This window comes from Saccopteryx bilineata, chromosome 2 (assembly GCF_036850765.1).
Source record: "Saccopteryx bilineata isolate mSacBil1 chromosome 2, mSacBil1_pri_phased_curated, whole genome shotgun sequence".
Classification (NCBI taxonomy): Eukaryota; Metazoa; Chordata; class Mammalia; order Chiroptera; family Emballonuridae; genus Saccopteryx; species Saccopteryx bilineata.
Window position 1 is genome coordinate 272204286 of NC_089491.1, and position 23193 is coordinate 272227478.

Below are 23193 nucleotides of genomic sequence, written 5' to 3' on the forward strand. Positions count from 1 at the left end.
AGATGTGGTATATTCATGAAATGGAATATATTCAGTTGTGAAAAGCAATCAACTACAATAGGGTGAACCTTTACATATAAAATTGAAAGAAGCCAGACATGTGAGAACTGCATATCATACGATGGCATTTCTAGGAACTGTGCAGGGAAGGCAAGTGTGCAGAGATAGACAGACAGCAAAGCTGCAGAGGCAGACAGATGGCAGGTCAGTGTCTGCCTGCGGCTAGAGGCAGGAGTGGAAAACTTGGCAAACTGGCATGAGGCAAGTTTTGGGGGATGATAGAAATATGCTAAAACTGTCTTTATAACTCTACATTTATTAAAAGTCAGTGAATTTATATATATAGTTAAAGTGAATGCATAAATTATACCTCCATAAATATACTTAAAAATGAAAAAGATGGCCCCGCGCGTGAGCAGCTGCAGTGGCGGTGGCAACATCCAGTGGCGGTACCAACAGTTCCAGCCCGTTGCTTTACTTTTTAGCGGCACGAACATAGTCATTATGCCGAAGAGAAAGTCTCCAGAGAATACAGAGGGCAAGGATGGATCGAAAGTAACTAAACAGGAGCCCACAAGACTGTCTGCCAGATTGTCAGCGAAACCCACTCCGCCCAAACCTGAGCCTAAACCTAAACCAAGAAAAATATCTGCTAAGAAAGAACCTGGAACAAAGAGTAACAAAGGTGTTAAAGGGAAGAAGGAGGAGAAGCAGGAAGCTGGAAAGGAAGGTACTGCACCGTCTGAAAATGGTGAAACTAAAGTTGAAGAGGCACAGAAAACTGAAACCGTAGATAACGAGGAAAAGTGAATTATCATGAAAAATTGGGGTTGATTTTATGTATGTACCGCTTGGGACAACTTCTAAAAGCTATTTTTACCAAGTTTTGTAAATGCTAATTTTTTTAGAACTCTACTAGTTGGCATACGAGAATATACAAGGATGGACATTTTACCTTCTCATAATCTTTTTGGAAATTTCCATCATCCTCAAGTAAAATAAATTAAATATTGGAAGCTGGCTGTAAAATTCAGCATTTCATACATTTGCTTTAAAAGATTATTCCTGTGTATACTGTGGTGTTTTTACTGTGCATATTTGAAGTGTACACGCAGTTTTTCTAGAGCAATAATCAGTGGTGCTTTTGTACCTAGGTTTATGTGATTTTAATGAAACATGGATAGTTGTGGCCACCTGCTATTTGTGGTTTAAAATAAAAAGTTTTCTTCCCTGCAATAAAAAAAAAAGAAAAGAAAAAAAAAGTATCACTTAAATAAGATAGGTTTAGCTTAAAATAAGACAGAGGGTAATACATGTATGTCAGAGCAGCAAGAACAGTATTTCCTAATGGGCTGGCAATGCAGAAAACCAAAGTGCCACTGGGTGTCACACTTGTACTCGTTTTTTGGGTTTTTTTCTTCTTACACTTGTACTTGTTTTTTAAAATAAAAGGCATAGAACGATTTATAGAGATAGTAGTGTACCCAACCACCAGATGAACTTGTGAATATTTTGCCTTATTGCTCACAGTATTTCTACAGTCTGACACAAGAAATAAGCCTAAATGTACCTGACCAGGTGGTAACGCAGTGGAAAGAGCATTGACCTGGGATGGTGAGGACCCAGGTTCAAAACCCTGAGGTTGCCTGACCAGGCGGTGGCGCAGTGGATAGAACGTTGGACTGGGATGCAGAGGACCCAGGTTCGAGACCCCATGGTCACCAGCTTGAGCGCGGGCTCATCTGGTTTGAGCAAAAGCCCACCAGCTTGAACCCAAGGTCGCTGGCTCCAGCAAGGGGTTACTCAGTCTGCTGAGGGCCCGCGGTCAAGGCACATATGAGAAAACAATCAATGAACAACTAAGGTGTTGCAACGCGTGACGAAAAACTAATGATTGATGCTTCTCATCTCTCTCCGTTCATGTCTATCTGTCCCTATCTATCCCTCTCTCTGACTCACTCTCTGTCTCTGTAAAAAACAAAAAAACAAAACACACTTATTCCGCTGTCTCACTACTATGAGCAGGGGTGGGCAGTGTCACCCGTGGATGTGGACAGCAGAGACTGTGCTCCACTGTGCACGAGGGGGATGCGGCAGAACTAACACCCGTCAGCATGGCGCCTGCAAGGCTGTGCTGAGCGAGGCTGAAGCCTTCTGGAAACTGAAACTGAGAAAAATCAAAACAAACTGCAGAAAAAATAATTAAAATCAGCAGCAATCCTCACTGCAAAGAAATGAGGCTAAGTAAACCGTACTGTGCTGGGAAAGATCTCAACGGTCAGCCAAGGGCTCTAGAGAGAGAATTCCAACAAAACGTGGACATCTGGATTCGGGCCAGACATGACAGCTCCTTCTATTAATAACCACTGTACCACAATCAAGGTCAGGAGAGGCCACGGTAAAGAACACCCTCCTCAGAGCAGGACCCCCATACCAACAAGAGTGAGACTCCCCCAGGCAGATGATGAACTAACACCCAACGTAAGTGCAATGTCACAACCAGCCACATAGATTTGGGATTTCTAAGTCACCAGTAAAGAGATGAGGAGAAGAAATCATATTATTAGAAAGGGCATACTTGGACTCGTTGCGGGACAGAAAATAGTAAAACCCTTTTTAGATTGTAATATGGCAGAATCTATTACAACCTTAAATGTTTATGTACTCCATGATTCAGGAATTTCATTTCTAGATGAAAAAATAGGAGCAATCTAAGTGTCTATGGTGAAATGAGGTGAAATACTGCCAAACTGCAACACCAAACAGCAGCTAAGTATTTCAAATGAGTATTTGTATTTCCTAGCACAGAAAAGCCCCAAATCTATCAAAGTAAATTGTGAAATGGTGAATATATAATATGACTCCACTATGTGTGCTTTAAATTTATATATTATAGAGAAATCTCTCAAAAAATGTTAAACAAAGGAAAAAAAACACACAAAAAAGTACATACTGGATGAATTGAAAATTATTAAAGGTTCAAACACAAGCAAAATAGATCTTATACATAAAGGTATTGTTGGCCCTGGCCGGTTGGCTCAGCGGTAGAGCGTCGGCCTGGCGTGCAGAAGTCTCGGGTTCGATTCCTGACCAGGGCACACAGGAGAAGCGCCCATCTGCTTCTCCACCCCTCCCCCTCTCCTTCCTCTCTGTCTCTCTCTTCCCCTCCCGCAGCCAAGACTCCATTGGAGCAAAGATGGCCCAGGCGCTGGGGATGGCTCCTTGGCCTCTGTCCCAGGCGCTAGAGTGGCTCTGGTCGCAGCAGAGCGATGCCCTGGAGGGGCAGTGCATCGCCCCCTGGTGGGCATAGCGTCGCCCCCTGGTGGGCATGCCAGGTGGATCCCAGTCGGGTGCATGCGGGAGTCTGTCTGACTGTCTCTCCCCGTTTCTAGCTTTGGAAAAATGCAAAAAAAAAAAATGCATAAAGGTATTGTTTAATTCTCAGGATTTCTTTCCCCTCTCAGTGTCTAAAAGACCTATAAATGTGCACTATAAGGTTCTTAGAGTAAGAGCCCTGGGAGCCACTCACAGAAAGATAAAGCTTGTCATTAAAAAAAGTCTGAAATCTCCTCCTCATATCTAGTCATAAGCTAAGAATCCAGCTTAGAACATATAGTACCTGACATGGAGAACATCAGCCCTGGCCAGGTAACTCAGCTGGTTAGAGCATTGTCCTGATACACCAAGGTTACAGGTTCGATCCCTAGTCAGGGAACATACAAGAATCAATCATTGCATGCATATATAAGTGGAACAACAAATCAATGTTTCTCTCTCTGCCTCCCTACCTCTCAAATAAATTAAAAAAGAAAAAAGAAAACGTGACATCATACCCTTGAAATACCATATATACTCTGACACTTAGATTGCTCCTATTTTTTCATCTAGAAATGAAATTCCTGAATCATGGAGTATATAACTTCCTTAATAAATTAATTTTGAAATACAAAAGTTTTAGGTCCTGGCCTGGTAGCTAGACCATCTCAGAAACATTCAGGGTAATTAGTTACCCCAGGGGTTCCCAGTCTGGAAGTGTCGGAAGCCGATCAACAGCTGCTGGTTGACAAAGTCACAGAAGAAAAGATCAACGGCTGCTGGTTGACAAAGTCACAGCAGAGAAAAGGCACAACGATACTTCCCCCTTTAACTTTTTGAATTAATTTGGCCTTTTATCCCCCCCTTTTCTGGGTGTGGGTGCTATCATTTATGGCACAGGGATAATAGCACCGTGCTTTCCCTGTAGATTCGTAGTAATTTCTTTGGAAATGAGACAGAGGGTGTGAGTTCCACAGAAAAGCCTGTAAGCCCCTTTGCCAGGGCTCATAGACATAAGAGGCTGGCTATGATATTCCTCAAAAAGGGTTAAGTTTGTAGGAAAATTCCTTCCTATTAATCATGTTAGAAAAAATAGATTGTGACTTATGAATAGGTAGGAAACAGTAACTATACACAGAAGCACCTTTCAGCCTTCACTTAATTCATTACTTTACCTCCTTAGCCTTTTCATGCGGTAGAGAAACTTTCCTTTCCTCTTACATACCTGACCTGCAGGTGGTTGAACACTCTGAGAAAAATAAAGTTAGAACTTAACTAGTGTATGAATATAGTAGATAAATAAAATTTGACTAGACAATAGACCCTTAGATAAAATAGTTATTAATCAATACTGATCTTTTAGAAATTTGCGCCAATATTGTTGTTGCTACTCAAGTTATTGTATAACATACTTAGAATGACTTACCACCTGATTTATAGCTTATAGAAATGAATTAACTGTTGCCTAGAAATATGTAACCATAATGAAATAAAAACAATTATTAATCAATGTATTCTGAATATCATGTGATTGTAACTTAGTGTGTGTGTATAAAAATAAAGCTAGACTAGCCATTGCCAGAGATGCCTGGCAGTGAATGCTAAAAAATAATTCGGCTCTCTCACTCGATTCGCACCGACACCGTCTCTTCCTGTGGGACCCCTGGATTCCCCCGGGGCTGGAACCCGGCATGGAAGGAAGTATGTCTCTGAGTCAAGTGAACCTGGAATTCATCACACTGGAATATTCGTGAGGACAAACAGAAAACAAAGAGGCAGAAAGAGGTGGACAGGGCGCAGGTGGGTTTGTTCTAAGTGGCTCTGAGGGACCCTCCTCGAGTCTCCAGATCAGGGGTCGGGAACCTATGGCTCGTGAGCCAGATGTGGCTCTTTTGATGGCTGCATCTGGCTTGCAGACAAATCTTTAATTAAAAAAATAATAACATTAAAAATATAAAACAGGCCCTGGCCGGTTGGCTCAGCGGTAGAGCGTCAGCCTGGCGTGCGGGGAACCCGGGTTTGATTCCCGGCCAGGGCACATAGGAGAAGCGCCCATTTGCTTTTCCACTCCCCACCCCCTCCTTCCTCTCTGTCTCTCTCTTCCCCTCCCGCAGCCAAGGCTCCATTGGAGCAAAGATGGCCCGGGCGCTGGGGATGGCTCCTTGGCCTCTGCCCCAGGCGCTAGAGTGGCTCTGGTCGCGGCAGAGCGACGCCTCGGAGGGGCAGAGCATCGCCCCCTGGTGGGCAGAGCTTCGCCCCTGGTGGGCGTGCCGGGTGGATCCCGGTCGGGTGCATGCAGGAGTCTGTCTGACTGTCTCTCCCCATTTCCAGCTTCAGAAAAATACAAAAAAATAAAAATAAAATAAAATAAAAATATAAAACATTCTCATGTATTACAATCCATTCATTTCCTACCACTCATGTTCATGGTTGTGGGTGGCTGGAGCCAATCACAGCTGTCCTCCGGGACACCAAATTTTTATTGGATAATGCGGAACATACACGGGTCATTGTATGGCTCTCATGGAATTACATTTTAAAATATATGGCGTTCATGGCTCTCTCACCCAAAAAGGTTCCCAACCCCTGCTCCAGATGCTACCGTAGCCAGCACAGCTCACTGGTCACCTGCTGGTCACTCTGGGCCTAAGGGATGGAGGTGACAAGGGGCAGCTCTGCCACGCCCTGACTGACTTCCTCCAGGCAGGAGCGCCTTCAACAGCCCCATCTCAGGAGCCCGTCTTTGGCTCTTACAGAGGTCATTAGGCCCGACACCATAGCTAACACAGAAGTCCCCATCCCACTCCTCCTGCGATAAGAGGAAGCCCTGAGGTTACGCAGGCCAGGTGCGTGGGGAAAGTGGGCTCAGCCCTGCCCTCTAGGTGCTGGCTCAACATGGCGGGAGCCCTGTGGACACTGCGGGCACTGTGAGTGGGCCTGGGAAAATTCCATGCTAATCATCACATAACGATAATCTAATAACCTTAGTTCCAATAGGACTGTGGCAATCAACAGAATTTTTCTTTATTTAGGGTAATCCAAATCAAATATTTTAAATCTAACTTTCTTAATAAATTAATTTTGAAGTACAAAAGTTTTAGGCCCTGGCCTGGTAGCTAAGTTGGTTAGAGTGTCATCCCAATATGCCAAGGTTGTGAGTTTGATCCTCAGTTACAACACGTACAAGAATCAACCAATAAATGCATAAATAAGTGGAATAAATCAATGTTTCTCTCTCTAAGATAAAAAAAATGAAATACAAATGTTTTAGATTTCTAAATGAAAGATTTCTATTAAACAGAGCAGCATATTAAAGCAGAAAAAACATAGGAACTAGGGATAGGAGGACACAGTGACGTGTGAGTCCACATACCACACAGCCACATGACCGGAAGGCAAGTCACCTTCCTTCTCTGGGCTGTAGTATTGCAGGCAAAAGGGGGCATTTGGTGAACTCAAAAGGTCCTTTCCAGCTCTACAACTCTGTGATTCAGAGATACTCCAGTAATTTCTCCCAGAAACAGTAACCAAAGGCAGTAAATAATTTTATCACCCCCAATAACACACTCATAAGTCTTCAGACTCTCACAGATTCAAATAAAATTCTGCGTGCAAGTTTTGAACACGTAATTAAAATTTACTAGAAATGTGGCATTCAAACCTCTCCAAACCAACCAGCATTTGCAGAGTCTCCTTTTTCCCTGTAAAAATGAAGCAAGCCTCCCTCTCAATCCAAGGCCAATCAAGCCTGACTGGTGGTAGCACAGTGGATAAAGCATTGACCTGGGATGCTGAGGTCTCAGGTTCAAAACCCCAAGGTCACCAGCTTGAGTGCAGGCTCACCAACTTGAGTGTGGTCGCTGGCTTGAGCTCAAGGTCACTGGCTTGAGCAAGGAGTCACTTGCTTAATTGGAGCCCCTCTCTATCAAGACACGTATGAGAAGCAATCAATGAACAGCTAAAGTGATGCACCTAAAAGCTGATGTTTCTTATCTCTCTCCCTTCCTGTCTGTCTCTGTCTCTGTCTCAAAAAAAAAAAAAAGGTCAATCAAGGCCTACGTGTGCTCAGGATGCCTCCTCTGCTACCTCCCCAGGAAGCTCGTTCCATCACTGATCCACCCTCACTATGGGCCTTCACACTGCTCTCCAGACCGTTTCAGTCAAGATATTGATCACTCTAGACTCTGCCATTTTTAAATAAACAAACACACTCTTCCCCAGACCCACCACTCGTCCAGCATCTGCCTGACCACCCTATTCTCCTCAGCATCCAATTTCTTCAAGGAGTGGTCACCCCAAATTCACTCTCATCCACCTCTATAGGTACCAAGCTCTCAGAGGACTCTGGCTAAACTATAACCCTAATCGCATCACTCGTCACTCTCACTGCTCTTAAAGACAAAGTAAGAATGCTCAACACACTGCATCCTAGTAGGCTCTGTGTCACTGGTCCCTGCAGGTCCCACCTAGCAAACCAGCCTCCTCTCCTATCATGTGCTCACTGCACCCGGGAAAGGACGCTGGCCTCATCCTCAAACACGCCAACCCCTTCTCATCTCGGGAGTCTGCCCTTGCCTGTGCTAGAACGTTCTCTCTCACCTCCCATCTCCTTCTGCCTAGTCAATTCTTGTCCTTCCTTATTTGAGTCTACTTGAATCATGACGTCCTCACAGAAACCTTTTGTTCTAAGGTAGAGCAACCTGATTTTGTCATTTTTTTGTTTTAGCACCCAAACAGCATACTACCTGACTAGTACTCTAATTTTTTCTCACTTTAGTTGGTGGGAAGGAAAAAATCATTTTTTTTTACTTTTATAAAGACATCTAAGTTTATTTCTGAGCCTGTTATGTCAGGCATGAACTCAATGTTCTCTTGACTAAACTGGCAGATAAAACTAGAATCGATCATTGCAAACTTGTGCTCATGCTATGCTCCAACCACATGGGCAGGTTCTAGTCTGTAGCACGGCTTCTCAGACTCTGACCAACGAGGAGAGCTGATTAATTTCTCTCTAAATGAGCAGTCGCCCCTCCGCACACACCCGGAGTCTGTATTTCAACCATGCATCAGTGATGAAGCCTCACTTCAACACAATGACTCCAGAAGGCTCTGGAACTCACCAACACTCTGTCCCCAATCTTGAGCTCCCTCTCTCCTTTCTTGACTGAGCCGGCCTCCGAGAGGTTGGAGATCGACTCGCTGGCGGTCTTTGTCAGGTTGCTGATCGGAGGTGTCACTGACGGTTCCTTCGTGGTCGGCTGGGGCACTTTCTGAGGAATGTTCGAGGGGGTGGCTGGGGCGGGGACCGGTGCACTGGCCATGGACGTGGACAGGGGCGAAGTGGCCCTGGCAGTGGGCATGGTCTGTAAGCCGTTCGCTTCATCTTCTGCCTGCACCTTCCTCGCCAGCTTTGAGGGGCGGGTGAATATGCCCTTTGAGGGTTCACACTGGAAATACCGAACACCAGCCACCGACCCATCGTTCTTGCCTATGGGTTCATCTAAAACGATCCCAGCCCACTGGCCTGGTGCGAACTGGGTTTCTCCCAGAAACTGGATGAATCCAGGCTTGTTCCCATTCACCCAGACTCGCTCCCCGACGCGAAAGTCATCCACGAATTCCTCCTGTGTCTCAGAGGAAGGGGCGCTCGGTGCCTTTTCACTGGGTGCGCTTTTCTCCACTGGAGCTGGGGCTGAAAACAGAAGAAAAGATGGGGAAAGATTCAATTTCAGACTCAGGCGGACATCTCCCACCTTAAAGGGGAACATGCCTTTATTCTCCTTTAAGAGGAAGCCACAAGCAACAGGAGTAGCCACAACTCCTCTAGAGGCACTCTGCTTCTCTTTCTTGCTTCTTTCCTTTTTAGCAAGGAGGCAAAAAGGTACTTGATCCATCACTATCATTTTCCATGCTGTCCAAACTCAATGGGATGGTGAAAGGTAATCCTTACTTGCAATTAAGATTGGAAGAAGTCAAAACAAAAAAAAAATTAGTCCTTTTCCCAGAGCTCATAATACAAATCTGATTTCACTCTTTACTTCATTTCACTGCCCACCCTGAACAGCATGAGCAAACACCGCTCAGATCCACCGAGACGGACTCTGTTCCCATGTCGGAGTAGTTGGTGAAAGCTGGAAGGACAGCACCGATCATGCCCTCAGAGGGCTCAGTCTAGAGGTGAGGAGACAGGCAATAAGTAGAAACACAACAGCTCAGGTTAGGTCGCCTAAGTGCTGTGGAGGAGACAGCGTCTTTGGGCTAAGCAGTTAGAGAAGGCCCCCTGGAGCAGGTGACATCTGGCCTAAGAACCTGATGAGTAGGAGTCAATCACGCAAAGGCTGGGGAGCAGAGTGGTCTGCACGGCCAAGAGCAGGTGCCCAACATCTCTCTACACTACCCTGAGGGAGATTGTGGAGTTTCGATTTATGGCAAGCTTTTTGTTGTTGTTTGTTTTTTTTTGTTTTTGTTTTTTTTGTATTTTTCTGAAGCTGGAAACTGGGAGAGACAGTCAGACTCCCGCATGCGCCCGACCGGGATCCACCCGGCACGCCCACCAGGGGGCGACGCTCTGCCCACCAGGGGGCGATGCTCTGCCCCTCTGGGGCGTCACTTTGTTGCGACCAGAGCCACTCTAGCGCCTGGGGCAGAGGCCAAGGAGCCATCCCCAGCACCCGGGCTATCTTTGCTCCAATGGAGCCTCGGCTGCGGGAGGGGGAGAGAGAGTCAGAGAGGAAGGAGAGGGGGAGGGATGGAGAAGCAGATGGGCGCTTCTCCTGTGTGCCCTGGCTGGGAATCAAACCCGGGACTTCTGCACGCCAGGCTGATGCTCTACCACTGAGTCAACCAGCCAGGGCCTTTGTTGTTTGTTTTTTAAGAACAGTTATGCCTGACTAGGCAGTGGTGCAATGGATAGAGCATTGGACTGGGACGCAGAGAACCCAGGTTCAAAACACTGAGGTTGCCCGCTTCAGTGCAGGCTCATCTGGCTTGAGCACAGGCTCACCAGTTGGAATGCAGAATGGCTGGCTTGAGCGCGGGATCATGGACATGACCCCATGGTTGCTGGCTTGAGCCCAAGGTTGCTGGCTTGAGCAAGGTCACTCGCTCTGCTGTAGCCCCAACCCCACCCTGTCAAGGCACATATGAGAAAGCAGTCAATGAATAACTAAGGTGCCACAACAAAGAATTGATGCTGCTCATCTCTCCCTTCCTGTCTCTCTGTCCCTATCTGTCCCTCTCTGTCACAAAAAAGAAAGAAAGAAAGAAAGAAAGAAAGAAAGAAAGAAAGAAAGAAAGAAAGAAAAGAACAGTTACTACTCTGTCAAAGACAGGGCCTGACTATTCCGTTTTTTTTGGTCTGTTCTAGCTTTGTACATCAGCAGCTCCTCTTCCCCAGGTGCTGCAAGCAAAAATTTCTGAAAAACAGTCTTCATAAAAGCGCCTTGAACTCCTTGGCATTTATTTCCTTTTAAGCATATAAGTTTTAGCCTGACCTGTGGTGGCGCAGTGGATAACACATCGACCTGGAAATGCTGAGGTCGCCAGTTCGAAACCCTGGGCTTGCCTGGTCAAGGCACATATGGGAGTTGATGCTTCCAGCTCCTCCCCCCTTCTCTCTCTCTGTCTCTCTCTCTCTCCCTCTATCTCTCCTCTCTAAAAATGAATAAAGAAAAAAAAAAGAAAAAAAAAAAAAAAAAGCATATAAGTTTTAGTACTAATAAGTTCTAGTGTTAATGTGCATGAAAAGGGCCAAAAGTGAAAAAGAGAATTCTAAAATGTGACCATCACGGGGAAAGGCTTCGTGGAAGGGTTAGCATTTGGAGGAGGTCTTAACAGGAGGGAGGATTTTGAGGGAAGGAGAACAAGAGAGGTCAACTCTGACAGCTTCCCTCTAAGGCAGGGGTTTCAAACTCGCGGTCCGCCGAACAATTTTGTGCGGCCCGCAGACTAATCCACGAAGTTCAAAATATTTTGGATAAAATTAAGTAAGCCTAGGGGCCTACTTGTATTTTTCATTTCTCTAGCATCCTAGCTAGATATTAGCTTAGTTAACAGCAGTTGTGATGCGAACTACAGTTTCTGGTCGTTTTGTGACACTGAGTAAACTGCATGTACAATTGTGCTTGTTGTACTGATTTTTTTTTGTTTTCAACTGCAGTGAGAAGTGTTGCATAACAGTTGCCTTTTGTAGACCTAATGTGGCCCGCCGAACGGCTGTGATCTTGCTCTGTGGCCCACATGCTGAGTTGAGTTTGAGACCCCTGCTCTAAAGTAAACAGCCCTGGAACAAATCCATTTCTTCACAATTCTCTATCGGTCAAGCTTCCCTATCACCTAAGATGCTCCGTGGCCTTTCTGATAACAACCAGGTTTTATCTGACACATAAAACTTGGGATCTCCATTCAATCGACAAACATTTGCTGAGCTCCTCTTCTGTGCCAGGCAAAGGCCTGGGTATGTGGGTAACAACAGTGAAGGAACAGACACGAAGGTCCCCACCCTCATGGGAGAGTTGAGCTTCTTCACAGGAGGACTGAAACAAGGTTGGACTTAACGCATTACGGTGGGCCCCTATCTGCAATGACTGATGACATAAGACGTCCCATAGAATATGAGCCACATAAAAAGACCATAATAGCAAGCATTAGATGCCCTCTCTCCTGTCTCTCCTATTAAAGACTGAAGCTGATCACATGGGCTACAGATTAAAGGAGTGGAGAAGCAGTCAAGGAACAGGTAAGAACAGGGTGCTGATGAGCACAGGTCCATCTCTCAAGTGGGGCCCTGTCCTCCGGCAACCAGGCCTGTGCCAAGGCACAGCCTGCACCCTGATGCCCACGGTCAACTTCAGCTCAGTGAGCATCCTCACAACTTTCAAGCCAGATTGGTCTTTGTTTTCTCTACACATCCCTCCATGCCAAGGTCAGGATGAGTTCGGAAGACCCCCAGGCAGGACAACTAAAGAAATACCTTGTCATTGTAAGGGTCACACACAGAAGGTCTTTAACTTGACAAGTATGTTATCACATGACACTAAATCAACTAAAGTAAATGAAGATAACCTACAACAAAGTAAATCCTTCACTGATTAAGACTTTAGAACATAAAATGCTATTCTGTTCATTGTCAAATGTTTTCAAGAACAGGAAGTTGTAGAAGAGAATCTTTCTATAAGTTTCACACTGAAGGCTTCCGAGAGGACTGTCAGTCACTTGCAGCTAAGGGAAGGGTGAAGCATCACCTGCAGCGGGTGTCTTCAAGGCTGTGGCCCCAGGCTTGAGGATCTTGGAAGGGACCTTGAGGCCGCTGGGTTTTAGCATACTCATTGTCCTTGGTAGGTCAGCGCTGCTTTTCCTTCGCCTGTTGCCACTATCTTTCCCGGACCATGGATACAACTGTGGGTGATTCTATAATGAGATCGGTCTCTAGGTCACACCTGCCAAGAGAAAAACATAAGGGAGTTTAGAGCCTGTGGGAGAAAAAAGGTAGAAACAACAGTTGTTACTGAAGTGGCTTTCATAGCCTACACTTTTTTTTGTTGTTGTTCCCTTATATAGTAGTCCGTTATTCTACTTTTTTATTTATTTATTCATTTTAGAGAGGAGAGAGGGAGAGAGAGGAGAGGGAGAAGTAGAGAGAGATAGAGACAGAGAGAGACAGAGAAGGGGGGGAGAAGCAGGAAGCATCAACTCCCACATGTGCCTTGACCAGGCAAGCCCAGGGCTTCAAACTGGTGACCTCAGTGTTTCCAGGTCAATGCTTTATCCACTGCGCCACCACAGGTCAGGTTACACTTTTTTTTTTTTTTTTACAGAGACAGAGAGAGAGTCAGAGAGAGGGATAGACAGGGATAGACAGACAGGAACAGAGAGAGATGGGAAGCATCGATCATTAGCTTTTCGTTGCAACACCTTAGTTGTTCATTGATTGCTTTCTCATATGTGCCTTGACTGTGGGCCTTCAGCAGACCAAGTAACCCCTTGCTCGAGCCAGCAACCTTGGGTCCAAGCTGGTGAACTTTAGCTCAAACCAGATGAGCCCGCACTCAACCTGGCGACCTCGGGGTCTCGAACCTGGGTCTTCCGCATCCCAGTCTGACATTCTATCCACTGCGCCACCGCCTGGTCAGGCTACACTTTTTAAAAAAAAAAAGATTTTATTGATTTGAGAGAGAGAGAGAACGGGAGGGGAGGAGTGGGAAGCAACAACTCGTAGTAGTTGCTTCTCATATGTGCCTTGACTGGGCAAACCTAGGGTTTCAAACCTGTGATCTCAACATTCTAGGTCGACACTCTACCCACTGCACCACCACAGGTCAGGCCACTTTTTCTTATATAGAATAATAAATTATCTGTGCACTGAACCTAGGAGCCTGGAAAACTCAAGCTGTTTAAAAACATGAAATGCTGCTCAAATGGACTTAAATGCAAGTTGCTATCCTGAACACAAAGTTACTAACAGGAGCAATATATTTTCACTGTTCTTTGCAGTATACAGTAATAACACCCACCCAACATAGTGCCTACAAACACACAATCCACAGAAGAGGGTTCAGAAAAAACATGCACCACACATAATGGGGGGAGAAGGGAGCTTCCGGTTTCCATTTCATTTGCTTCTATGTTGCATGAGTATTATGACCACAAGATGTTTTAGCTGTGTGTTTTTTTAAATCCACAGAATTATGTAACACTCAATATAAAAACACGTATATATTAAATTCGAGAAATGTTCAAACTCTAAGAAAAAGCCATATCCAGGAAGTGCTGCAGGAAACCTCTCTCTATTCTGTCTAGAGAAACACAACAAACCTCACATTTACTCAGGACCAGGTATGAATCTATGACTTTGGTCTCAGGCAAAATAGTATCTTGTCATGTTCTCTTTAAGAGAGGAAGAAGAGCATGAGATTCTGGAACATGGAAAAAACATTTCTAGCCATGGCTGGATAGCTCAGTTGGTGAGAGCATCCTCCCGATGTGCAAAGGTTGCTGGTTCGATCCCCAGTCAGGGCACAGACAGAACCAGTTTGATGTTTCTGTTCCTCTCTCTCTCTAAAATCAATCAATAAATTTTAAAAAATATTTCTAGACATAACACCTAAAATCAGAACTGGGCAAAGAGAAAATTGCTATTTATAAACTCCCTCCTGCATCTTCCTCTACTGGCACAGACCCCACTTCCCACCCTGACTCTCTCACGGGCGACACCAAGTATCAGCAAAGCACCAGGCCACTGTAGTAATGACTACCTCCCTTCACAGGAGAACTTAAGGTCGGGTATATTTTTCATTTGTTTTTAAGTCAGTCACAGTACTTCATAACATCACTTTCCAAACTACAAGATTGCAACCTATACTACATACGCTAGCCCAGAATCCTCTATTTACACCACTGACTGATGGGATAGTTCTAATATTCTTTCAAGCCAAGAAAGAGCCACTTAGAAAATGCTTATCTCTAGAACCTAACTCACTTCGGAACAGTCAAAAATAACTACTGTTTTGCTTGTCCATTTTCCAAAGGAAGAAGCAGGAAAGGCGATCTGCTTCCAAGCAGCAGCAAAGGAACAGGGGAAAGGGCTCCTGGACACAGAGGGTTGGGCCGTACTGTCCCTCTGCCGCTCTTCCCTCCCATCAAAACCTTCAAGGTTCCACCTACAAACAGGAAGCACTGCTGTTAAACCTCAACACCAGACAGAACAGTGTTGTTTATTTCAGTGTGACCTACAGGTTTATTTTAAGAGACAAAAAAAAAAAAAAAAATGCAAGCCAGGCCTGAAATGAGCAAAACTTTTGAACTGGATGAATATCCTACTTTGTGATTTAACTCTGAGATCTGATCTAAATAACAAATTTTAAAAGGGCAAGATACTTATTTCAGGGAAGCAAATAACCTTAGAAAACAGAGCCTCTCTGGTATTTCCCAAAGTGAAGTGTGCTTTTATGTGTCTTGAGGAGGTCAGTTTTAACTCAAAGTTAGGATTCCAGAAGGTAGAACTCTTCCCCTTCTGTCCAACAAAAAAATGTGTCCTGCCCTCCCAAAAGAAGAGCATGTTAGATGTTAGGAAATATCAGCATCTGGGGAGATTTCAAACAACGGAAACAATGCTAGCACATGGTAAGCACCAGGAATATTGGCTGTTATTATTTCTAAGAATCCAAGCACCCCACTTTCCTCGCAGATAGAACCTCTCCCACCACACATTATTCCAACAGGAGGCACATAAAAATCTGTCTTCTATTTATTTTTTTATTTTTTATTTTTTTGTATTTTTCTAAAGCTGGAAACGGGGAGAGACAGTCAGATAGACTCCCGCATGCGCCCGACCGGGATCCACCCGGCACGCCCACCAGGGGGCGACGCTCTGCCCACCAGGGGGCGATGCTCTGCCCCTCCGGGGTGTCGCTCTGTTGCGAACAGAGCCACTCTAGCACCTGGGGCAGAGGCCAAGGAGCCATCCCCAGCACCCAGGCCATCTTTGCTCCAATGGAGCCTCGCTGCGGGAGGAGAAAAGAGAGACAGAGAGGAAGGAGAGGGGGAGGGGTGGAGAAGCAGATGGGCACTTCTCCTGTGTGCCCTGGCTGGGAATCGAACCCGGGACTTCTGCACGCCAGGCCAACACTCTACCACTGAGCCAACCGGCCAGGGCCCTGTCTCCTATTTAAACAAATTTTCAGAGGTTGGGGATATAGTTTAAGACCACAGACTTGAAACATAGAACATAGGCTTACTGTACTTACTCCTTTTAACAGTAATCGCCTAAATATGCCTCATAAAGGTAAGACTATTGAAAACTGCCAGATAAGGAAAATATATACTTGTAATAAAAAAAAACAATGGGTTGGTTACCAGGACCTTAAAAGGGAGGAGTTGAAACAAAAAAACAACTCATAAATAAATCTAGTCATGAATCCCAAGCTTGGAGGTGAAGCTAGGGCCATCGAACACTTTGTACAAGGCACGCAGTGAGGTTCCTGTCCCAGCTGCCCCAGGAAACTACCAGTCTCAGTTCAGGACGCCTCTGGGGTCAGCCCCCTCGGCTGACACCCACTAATTCACACCCCGTCCCAATAACCTTTCCACGAAAGAGATCTTGCAAAGGGAATGGAAATTACGAAGTGCAAGATTCTGTTCTGTTCTCCTTTGTATGAAAGTAAATGCTGAAAGCACAGAACTGTTTTGTTTGTTTGTTTGTTTGTTTGTTTTGTGGCAGAGACAGGGAGAGTCAGAGAGAGGGACAGACAGACAGGAAGGGAGAGAGATGAGAAACATCAATTCTTCGTTGCGGTTCCTTAGTTGTTCACTGATTGATTTCTCATATGTGCCTTGACAGCAGGCCTTCAGCAGACCAAGTGACCCCTTGCTCGAGCCAGCGACCTTGAGCTCAAGCTGGTGAACCTTGCTCAAACCAGATGAGCCTGCGCTCAAGCTGGTGACCTCGGAGTCTCAAACCTGGGTCCTCCGCATCCCAGTCCGACGCTCTATCCACTGCGCCACCACCTGGTCAGGCCAGAACTGTTTTTAATAAAAACTTTTCTAAAGCGGTTACATACTGTCCCTGTAACAACGACACTTGGCTTGAAACAGACAATTTTATCTCTACAGCCTCTGTGTACAGGATGGCTCTTCTCTAAACAGCGGTCTTATAGGCATCCCAATTAAAGAGAAGCATTTGAAAGGGAGCACACCCACGGAATCCATAAAGGGCTCCTCACCCAGAAAAAGTACGTTATAAGACTTTGGGTCTTACATGCTGAAGAAAATATGGACATGTGACTGTTACAGAGGAGGATAAAATTAGGGAACACAGAGGACAAAGCTCTAAAACAAGCAGTCTACTTCCAAGAATGGGATGTTGAGCCTCTGATACTGATACGCTACGGGAGGGGGGGGGAAGAGGTAACAGAACAAAAAAAGTGGGGGGAGGGGGAGGCACATAATCTCTGAACTTAAAACTCACAGAATCAAACTTAGAAGAGGTCCAATATCTACTTAAGAGACGGGCATAGATAATGATATTATCAAGTGCTTGCACAACCTTTAAGAAAATGATACCCTCGTATTAACCCTCAGAGACTCATTTTCTGGGTATTCATGTAAACCAACACCTTTTCGCCCAACTCCCACTAACACAGGTACAACGAGGAAAGCAATAATACATTCAAAACCAAAAGGTGACAATGTCTCAATTGTGGTGCGTGTGAATTTAGCTCTCTGGGTCATAAATAATTGATACCACTGATAACCGCATCTCATCATTTCAAATTATTCCTTGCCTAGTGCCACAGATGTGCTTTCACAGAACAAAAAATATATATATTTGTAGGGGACAGGAAAATTGATAGCAAACTCCACAGCAAACGGAGCCAATGGGCCTGGCGAGAGCAGCACCACCGCCACGGAGAATGGTGAACCGCACACTCATTCACACAAGAACATGCTTCCGCTCTAGGTATAGCCTTCTGTTTGTGAACGTCCTGCCAGAGGATGTTTTAACACAGTGATTGTTGTTACACAATCTTTCTCAGTAAACTACGGGGAGGCTGCCATCGATGTCTTCACTTGGTACCTACAGGAAGTCCCAGAAAAGGCAACCCAGATCTACCAATATGGGACAAAGCGATACCTCATGGTGCCCGTAGAACAGGGCCAGGCCTCGGCTCGTATCCTGCCAGGAGCTGGGTGAACATTTTGAGCCATCCGGGCTGTGAGGTCAGGATGATGACCTCACAAACAGGAGTTCTGATGCCGACTGCCTCTGGGATGCCACCCACCTCAGCACTTTGAGGAAAACCCAGCACATCCCGGATCTCTGAATCTGGAGCTAATGGCTGGAGAAATGTACCATCTCCCAACAGAGAGTCCTCTCATCTCCAACCGGCAGCATGCCCCCACTGCTGACTGGCATGAGCAATGTGGGTAAGCAGAGAACCCCCACACACACACCTAACAAGTCGGCTTGCACCAGGAATGCATTTATATATATATTTATATATATATATATATTTCATGTTTGTAAGTTTTTATTTGGGTTCAGTTTGAAACATATTTTCTTAGTATTCTCTCCTTGAAAATTAAGCTATCTTTAAGAATTCTGGCCCTGGCTGGACAGCTCGATTGCTGAGAGCATCGTCCTGAAGTGCAGAGGTTGCTGGTTTGGTCCCTGGTCAGGGAACATACAAGAACAATGTTCCTGTCCCTCTTTCTCTCTTCTTTCTCCCTTCCTCTCTCTCTAAAAGCAATCCACACACACACAAAAAATCTTAGTTGGAAGTATATGTTATATAGGATTAATAATCCTCATTTCCAAGTGCTGGGATTATTGCTAGTTTTTCTATCTTCTTTGTGTTTTCTTCGGTTTCTCAGATTTTATTTACTGAACAGGTATAATTTCATAAGCAAGAAAGAAAACTGAATGATTTTTGAGCCACAGTAAAATAGCTTCGACCAGGCAGCTAGGAAGCCGACTCCATGAGGCTGCTTTCTAAATAAGGGCATCAGTGCGGCACGGGGCCAGTATGACACGTGGACACGCACATGCAGGGGGTAGGTGTCGCCAGGCCTGTGTTCTTCCTGGAGTAACAGGCCTTATTTGCCAGCACCCTCTGCAACTTCATGTGGCCATGTAACGGAGTTCCAGCCAATGTAGCGAGAGGTGTGTGGGGAAAGCGCACCACTCCTCGGCCTGGCCCCTAATGCCTTCCTAAGTGCACTCCCCCAGTGCCGAGGCCCTGCCAATGGCTGTCATGATGACAAGCTGAGCAATGTCAAATGCGTGGACTAAGGGCAGCAGGGTCACAATGTGGAAGAAGCCTGAATCCCTGAGTCTCTTCTCCCCATTCTCTTCATCAGGAAAAACCTACCCTGGGCTTTTTCATAACTGAAAATAAACTTTCACCTGTTAAGTCACTAAAACCAGTGGGGTCTGTGACAGCAGCTACTTTATCTGACCTCATACATCGGCAAAGGGAGAAAAACTTTGCTTGGAGCTTCGGGATCACCTCAGCTAAGTAACCTGCTCTAGGAAACTTTTAGGATAGGCACCTGAGACAGAAATGTCTCATACCACAAAAGGCATAATTATATGACTAATAAACAAAAGTACCATCGTTTCTTAAAAACAAAAAGATATGTTTACTGGCAGGAGCAAAATAGGTTAAAAAAAACAAGTTTGATGACAGCCAGCTAAAACTTACATAAGAAGACTGATGATGAGTTGATACCTGTTCAAGTCAGGTGATGGTACCATTCTCTCTACTCTTGTCTATGTTGGACACCTTCCACAGGAAAGTTTGTGTTGTGGAGATAGTTCAGTAAAATCCAGACCCCGTTGCCCTGTCAACCTCTCATAACCCAAAAACCTCTTAAGCAGTTTACAGAAATAAAAGGTTCCTCAAAACAAGCAGTTCCCCCAACAAGCATGGTGTCAATTATGGTCAGATAGAAAGAAATAATAGTCTTCATAATTCCTTTCGGATTTCTTAAGGTTTTGTTTAGTTTTTATTTTGTTTCTTAGTTCACCCATAAAAAAAAAATATGTGGCTTAAATAAACAGATGTATAAAAAAAAGAGGTAGCCTGACCAGTGGATAGAGCGTCGGACTGGGATGCAGGAGACCCAGGTTCGAGACCCCGAGGTCGCCAGCTTCAGCGCGGGCTCATCTGGTTTGAGCAAAGCTCACCAGCTTGGACCCAAGGTCGCTGGCTTGAGCAAGGGATCACTCAGTCTGCTGAAGGCCCACGGTCAAGGCACATATGAGAAAGCAATCAATGATCGAACAACTAAGGTGTCGCAACGAAAAACCAATGATTGATGCTTCTCATCTGGCTCCGTTCCTGTTTGTCAGGATTCTGTCCCAGCTGAATGACCTTCAGCAAGTATTCTAACCCCTTCCAGGCCTCAAAATGCTCATCTACAACCTGAGGATAAATAAACCTGAGGGCAAATAAGACTCCCTTTCTAAGGCCATCCTTTTGTAGCTCCAATGTTTTTGAATTTCAAATCCGAACTCAAGTGCAAGGGCAGGGATTCACCAGTGAAAGAGAAGAGACTGCAACTCTAGGCTCTGGCGCTGCCGAAGTAAGAGGAGCACCAAGCAGCACCAAGCAACCCGCCCGTGAAGAGGAGCCCGGATCTGATAAGGTCGGCTGGCTTCTAACAAGCCCAGCGTCTCCTGGCACTCTCTGGCTGGGCACGGGATCACCCGAGGCCAATCACGCCTCCACACTGTGCCTCTCTGTCCCCTCACGGTCCATTTTGTCCCATCAGCAGAAACAAACAAACATGCTCCTCTGCTGACTGCACCTGAAGGTTCTGTTGGGAGGCAAAGGCGAGTCGAAGAATCTGGCCAGGACCTGAGCCCGCCAGGAAAGGCAGTTTCGCACGGGGTCTACAGGAACGGGCTGCATGTGAGCGCTACCAGAGCAGCCCTGAGCAAACCCAGCGGTACACAGGTCAAGTGACTTACCTGTGGAGAGCTGTGCGCTCTGAGACTGCGGGCTCCCTTCTAATCCTAAAGTGCTCTGCGGCTGTGAATGTCACAACTAAAGGGAAAGGAGCTCTGTGGGTCATGGGAAGTCGAGTTTGAGAGAGAGATGTTTCTCACGCGGAACTTTCAAGCCAAGTGAGAGAAAAAAAATTCAAAGGCTGTGTTCAAATATCCTATTCCTGAGCTTGGGAGGCTCGCTCACAGCTTGATCCCGTCCCCTGAAGTCATGGTTATATAAGTGTCTGTTGCATGCTGTGTCACTTGCTGTCCCCCACCCCCCAACACAGGAGACTGCACTGTAACCTGAGCTCCTCTGCTTCAGCCACTGAAAACATTACACAACATCCCGGGTAGCTTTCCAAATTGACTTGCTTTTCTACAAAAAAAAAAAAAAAAAAAAAAAAAAGCAAGTTATTCTATTTTTTTCCCCTTTCGGTTTCATTCACGTTCATCTTTCCACAGATAAAGAAAAGACTGAAGGCAACAACACTGGCTGGAAATCATTTACATATGTTCATCTATCCCTGAGTAAAACATGAAAGGTTTTCACTTCACAGAGGACTAGCAAAGCCTAATCAATAAGCTGATGTAGGCCTGCCTGGGACCAATTTAAACACATCCCATATCCTGACTGAACTGAACTTACGGTCCAGGGCTAGGAAGTGCACAGCTACGCCTCGTCAGCGAACAGGTTGTTTCTACACCCAAAGCCCATACTTTCTCAGAAATTGACTCGCAAGAACACAGACGCACCACCTCCTCTCAGGGTCTCCTCTGACTACACTTCCTGCCCCTTCTCCCTGCCCCTCTGGGCTATTCCAGCCTCTGTGCAGTCTTCTATTATTGAACAATGAATCACACTCACTCCCGTCTTGTTTGCATATCATGCTATGACTAAGTCCCTCATGGTCAGGGATAGGATTTGTCTTTGCACCCAAAGGAGCTAAAAATGTACTTGGTACAGACTAAGAATTCTAAAAAGTTTTGCACTGACTCAGCGTCAAAACAAGAACCCATAAAATGGTGTGCTACTGCAATTTCAAACTAGAGCATCAAGTAACTAAACTCACCCTCTAAGCATCTGATGAGCACAACAGTGTTAGAGGATTTCCCAAGCCTGGAGCCTTCTTTTAAAAGTAGGCCAATGAAGCCATGGGCAAACGGCTTAATTACTACCTCCAATGAGTGCTATACAAGAGCCATGAGTCTCAAATTATATCATTATCTTTCTTGACACTGCTGTACTCTTCTAGAACAGTGCTGTCCAGTAGAAATATAATGTCAGACGAACGTATAATTTTGAATTTGGTAGCAACCATGTTTTGAAATATTAAAAAAAAGCCCTTGCTGGTAGCACAGGGGATACAGCATCAAGCTGGAGCACCCAGATCATGGGCCTGATCCCAGGGTCGTTGGTTCATTCTTGAGGGCTCAGGCTTGGCCCCAGGTCAGGGTATGTATGGGAAGTAATCAATGGATGCACAACTAAGTGAAGCAAAAGGTTTACGCTTCTCAATATCTCTCTCTCTCCCTTCCCCTTTTCCCCTTCCTCTCTCTCAAAATTAAAACAAAACAAAAAAAGCTGAAATAACCTTTTATTTAATTCAATATATCCAAATTATTACTTACAATTGTAATCAATATAACAATTATTAATGAGCTATTTCACACTGCTTTTTTCATAGTAAGTCTTTGAATTCCACTGCGTGTTTTATACTTAGAGCACATCCCAGCTTGGACTTGCCACATTTCTCATTTCGAGTGCTGAACAGCCGCATGTGGCTGGTGGCTACTGTACTGGACAGCGTGGGTCTAGAACACAGGTTGAAGGCAGGAGAGAAAGTAGCTCTCAGATTGGCATTGCTGATAAACTCAGATGGTCCAAACCCCCCTGGGTGGGCAACATTTGTCTTTCCAACATCACTGCAACCCATAAGTGAGGAAAAGAGCAGGAAAACTCTTGCATATAAAACTGAATAATTTAATTGTTTTTAAGACAAAAAAAGGAAAAAAATAGCTTTCACAGTAAAAGGACCTATAAAATCCCCATTTGATGGCTTACATAATGTATAAAGACTCTGCTTGTAGCACAAGGATCTGCCCGATAAAACTGACAGCTCAACACGAAGAGTTTGAAAATACACCCACACAAAACTCAAAAGTACAGAGACTGAGTTCCAGATGAGAACTTAAGAAATGTGACTTAAGATGCAAGGAAGGGGTCTGGGAGCCAGCGCCCGGCAGATGAAGGGCTGCCGTGGCTGGAGGAAGCGCATCGGGTGGGCACAAAGCAGAGGGGAGCCGTGAGCCAGGCAGCAGACCAGCCCAATCGAGCGCCTTCTGACTGCAGAGAGCCAGGCCCATGGGATGAGAATGTGGGAACCGGC

General features: G+C 45.3%; 2 protein-coding genes across 8 annotated transcripts in view; one reads left to right on the forward strand and one right to left on the reverse strand.

The window, feature by feature from the left end:
* The window catches only part of CLIP1 (CAP-Gly domain containing linker protein 1), a 122117-nt gene that overhangs the window by 81050 nt on the left and 17874 nt on the right, over positions 1–23193 (reverse strand). For 5 of the 6 annotated variants that reach the window (XM_066260670.1, XM_066260665.1, XM_066260666.1 and 2 more), the window contains 2 exons: positions 12558–12752; positions 8436–9007 (listed from right to left, as the gene is read on the reverse strand). In XM_066260670.1, the coding sequence (XP_066116767.1) occupies positions 8436–9007; positions 12558–12642 (657 nt within the window). In that variant the 5' untranslated portion in view covers positions 12643–12752. Of the gene's footprint in view, positions 1–8435; positions 9008–12557; positions 12753–20785; positions 21007–23193 lie in introns of those variants that run through there. The other variant, XM_066260667.1, reaches the window with a different exon arrangement.
* LOC136323250 (high mobility group nucleosome-binding domain-containing protein 3-like) lies at positions 409–999 on the forward strand. Of its 2 annotated transcripts, XM_066255072.1 has the most exons (2): positions 409–730; positions 772–999. In XM_066255072.1, exons 1-2 carry the CDS (start codon positions 505–507, stop codon positions 783–785), a joined length of 240 nt encoding a protein of 79 aa, XP_066111169.1. In that variant the 5' UTR covers positions 409–504; the 3' UTR covers positions 786–999. The 2 variants fall into 2 exon arrangements, with proteins under 2 accessions (XP_066111169.1, XP_066111168.1); XM_066255071.1 differs by having other exon boundaries at positions 409–999.

What these genes read in the sequence shown, in the direction of transcription:
- LOC136323250 (XM_066255071.1), top strand. Translation starts at nt 505, where the DNA reads ATGCCGAAGAGAAAGTCTCCAGAGAATACAGAGGGCAAGGATGGATCG.